Genomic DNA, 3816 nt, shown 5'->3' with positions numbered 1-3816 from the left:
GAGAGAGAGAGAGAGAGAGAGAGAGAGAGAGGAGAGAGAGAGAGAAGCTGAAATGGACTATTTCTCTAGGGATTTAGAGATATTCAGAGCATCTGGTTTGCTTTATTCCACTTTGGACAAGTCTTAGTTGAGGGTCCACAGAATAGTATTAAGAGAGGTTAAGGCATTTGAGAGAGCAGACAGTTGAATTCATTACAAATTGTTCATTATGTCTCAAATCAACTATTTATTGTGTGTATATGATGTATGTTAGTGGCAGTGCACGTCATGGTGTATATGTGGAAGTAAGTGGACAACTTTGTGGAGTTGGTTCTGGGAATTAAACTCAGTCATTAGGATTACAAGGCATGTGCTTTGCGTGCTGAGTCACTTGGCCCACATTCTGTTTATTGACTTTAGAGAAAAGCCCTCATTTATTCCTCTGGTCTCACATTTCTGTGAGAACTTCCCTCCTGGCCTCTCTCCTCCATGCTGACTCTCTTATCCTCATGGGAAAAGGACACAGCATTTGACTGATGTTGGAAGTAAGGGGCTAAATGTGCTTGGCTCACTCAGTTGAATCTGTGGGTCACTGGCTCAGCATCTAGGCATTCTTAGTGCCTCCTGTGGAAAGTTCTTCAGTCATTAATGCAGTTTGTGAGACAGGAACATTCAAGTGGTTGGCATTAAGCATCCTAACCACAACTAGAGATCCAAATTTCATGTAAGATTTTCTGAAAACATCTTAACTTGGTCACTTTCTCCTGTGACATTTGCCAGTTCGTTACCATCTTGGCAAGCAAAGGCAATGATACAACTTGTTGGTCCCTTCAAATTCCAGCAGTTGAATAGCAATCAGGTATCACATCCAAAGTCCAGCAATCATACTGTGAATCTCGTTTGGTGTTGGTGGAAACCTTTGGTGTTGGCCAGTATGACAGCCACAAGAAATGTGGCTACTACAGGCTCATGCAGACAGAACTAATTAGACATAGAGGTTATTTAAAAAAGAAGAGGAAGAAGGAGAAAAAGGAGGAAATGGTGATGAAGTTGGGAGCGGCATATGTTAGAAGGGTCCTGGGGAGTGGAAGGAGAATTTGGGGGTAGATATGACTAATATGTATAATGCATGTATGACATTGTCAAAAGCAATTTTAAAGCCAGCCATGGTTGCGCACACCTTTATTCCCAGCACTTGGGAGGCAGGGGCAAGGGGATCTCTGTGAATTCAAGGCCAGCCTGGTCTCCATAGTGAATCCAAGACAGCTGGGGCTACAGGGAGACTCTGTCTCAAAAAGACCAAAAAAAAATTAAAAATATTGTTTAAAGATATGTAACTACTGAGCACTTAAAACTCACCTAGTGGGCCAGAGGAACTGATTTGTGTGAGTGTGTGAGAGACTCTGTGTGTGTGTGTGTGTGTGTGTGTGTGTGTGTGTAGTCTTTTTGAGACAGGGTCTCTTTCCCCACAACCCCAGCTGGCCTAGAACTTGCTATGTAGACCAGGCTGGCCTCAAACTCACAGATATCTGCCTGCCTCTGCCTCCTGAGTGCTGGAATTAAAGGCATGCACCACTACACCAAGCTTGATGAACTGATTTTTAATTTAATTTAAATATCAATGCCACATTTGGTAAGTCACTACTATATTAAATAGGACTCCTCTAGAGTCTTCACAGCAGGGGATCAGAAGATCTTGGTCCATGCATCAAAGCCATTCACCACCTGTTTTTATACGATCCATAAGCTGAGAGCAGCATTTATGTTTATAAATAATAGGGAAAAGAAATTTTAAAAATGAGTAATATTTCACGATATATGAAAATAACATGAAATCCAAATTCAGCGTCCAGTAATGAAGTTATGTGGGAACATAATCATATTTACTTCTATGAATCTACTGCCTCCTGAAACAGATGGTACAGGTCAGGAAACTAAGCTGCAGGGGAGGAACAGGACTCTCCTAAGGCCTCACTGCTGCTTACTAATAGACCAACTTGCAGTTCTCCAGCTCACTTTGACACTATCCTTGCAAGTCCAGCAATCATACTGTGAATCTATTCATTCATTCATTCATTCATTCAATACTTAAGACAAACTTTGTAAGGATTTCTCTGCCAGGCACTTGGTTCAGTACTAGGTGTGGATTTCTATTTGAAAACTTAACTTTGGAATAAATAAATCTCTATTTTATACTTGGCAAACTAATGTCTAGTTCAGCCATTTCCTAACAGGCTAGTTTTTTCCTCTCCATTCATGTTATGATCTTTGGTCTTGAACAGGCCCAAGGCCAGCAAAGCAGTTGAAAGAAGGGGTCCTTCTGCTGCTGGTCGTTTGCCATCACACTGAGGTGCTTGTCCACCATGGGCATTGCTACTAACAGTTTTGTATACAGCCATAAAATCTATGGCCAACACAGGCCAATCACAGCTCAATGTGATTTCTCTTAGGTCTTACCCAAAAGTTCTTGCAATAGCTTACCCTTTCTCCTGCTTCTTCCAATTGTGTTAAAGTTTTCCTTCAACTTGAGGAAAAACTTTTCTTCATTCCATTTTTGATTTGAACACTGTCTTTGAACCTGAATTCTAGTCTCCCCATTGTTCAGGGCTCTGATAGGATAATGCCTAGAGGTGCGTGTTTCCCTACCATGTAAGCTTCTGGAAAGAATCTGTCTTATACAGTATAATTCTAGCTAATGAGGAAGAATTCATAGACAGACAGAGACAGTTAGGATAGAGTTGGATTTTCATAAAGGCAGACTTGCAAAGCTGCTCTGTAGAGAAAGTGAAGAGTGACATCACACGAGCCTGGTATAGAACTTGGGCTGGTTAGATGAGGAACATGCCAAGAATTCCGGGCGTTGGGGACAAACCAGGAAGAAGTCCTTAGCATGAGGAGAAAATGTATTTAAGGAGAGATGCCATGGGACTAGAACATGAGGGAGTGGGGTTGAGAAATAGCAGGCAAAAAGCTGTGAAAAGAGGACCATTCTGGCTGAGAAGGCTTGGCAACTTCCTTCACAGACTGTGCTTTATCTAGTTGGCATCAGTCATTAGTCAGGCCCATACACCTGACTGAGGATGGCCTATAAGCACACAGTCAGGGAAACAGTCAAGGCAAAGAAATTCAACCTTTATAAACCTCAAAGGCAGAGCTGGTGAGATAGTTCAGTTGGTAAAGTACTTGCCATGCAAGCATGAGGACCTGAGTTCAATCCTCATCATCCATATGAAAAGGCTGGGCATGAAAGAGGAGGCAGAAGGATTCCTGTGGTTTCCCAGGCCAGCTGTTCCAGCCAAATCAGAGCACCAGTTTCAGTGAGAGACCTTGTCTTAAAAAATAATTTGTAGAGGAGCTGGAGAGACGGCTCAGCAGTTAAGAACACTGGCTATTCTTGCAGAAGACCCGGGTTCGAATCCCAGCACCCATATGGCAGCTAACAACTGTCCGGAACTCCAGTCCCAGGGGATCTGACAGCCTCTTCTGTCCTCTGTGGGCATTGCATGACACAGGTTAACTTACATACAGGCAATACACACATACACATAAAATAAAAATAATAAATAAAATATTTCAAAAAATAATTTGGAGAGTAATTGAGGAAGACACCTGACATTGACCTCTGGCCTCCACATGCAACACACACACACACACACACACACACACACACACACGCAATATACACATGCATACACACCTACTCATACACATGTGTACACACACATACAAACAAAAACCTCAAAGACATAAAAATTTATGCAACAAAATATATGTTTAACTATCTGCATAAGTCAAATAAACATAAAACAAAATAAAATCAGTATAATAGAGACTTAA

The 3816-nt window shown here is 41.7% G+C and overlaps 1 protein-coding gene across 1 annotated transcript in view; it reads left to right on the top strand.

The window, feature by feature from the left end:
• The window catches only part of Lmx1a (LIM homeobox transcription factor 1 alpha), a 183939-nt gene extending 181580 nt beyond the window's left edge, over positions 1-2359 (top strand). The window contains exon 9 of the mRNA XM_008848255.2: positions 2262-2359. Within this exon, the coding sequence (XP_008846477.1) occupies positions 2262-2359 (98 nt within the window). The remainder of the gene's footprint in view (positions 1-2261) is intronic.
• The last annotated feature ends 1457 nt before the right edge of the window (positions 2360-3816 follow it).

This window comes from Nannospalax galili, unplaced genomic scaffold (assembly GCF_000622305.1).
Source record: "Nannospalax galili isolate Female #2095 unplaced genomic scaffold, S.galili_v1.0 scaffold383, whole genome shotgun sequence".
NCBI lineage: Eukaryota > Metazoa > Chordata > Mammalia > Rodentia > Spalacidae > Nannospalax > Nannospalax galili.
The sequence above is the reverse complement of the archived record's forward strand: the minus strand, read 5'-3'. Positions and strand labels throughout refer to the sequence as shown.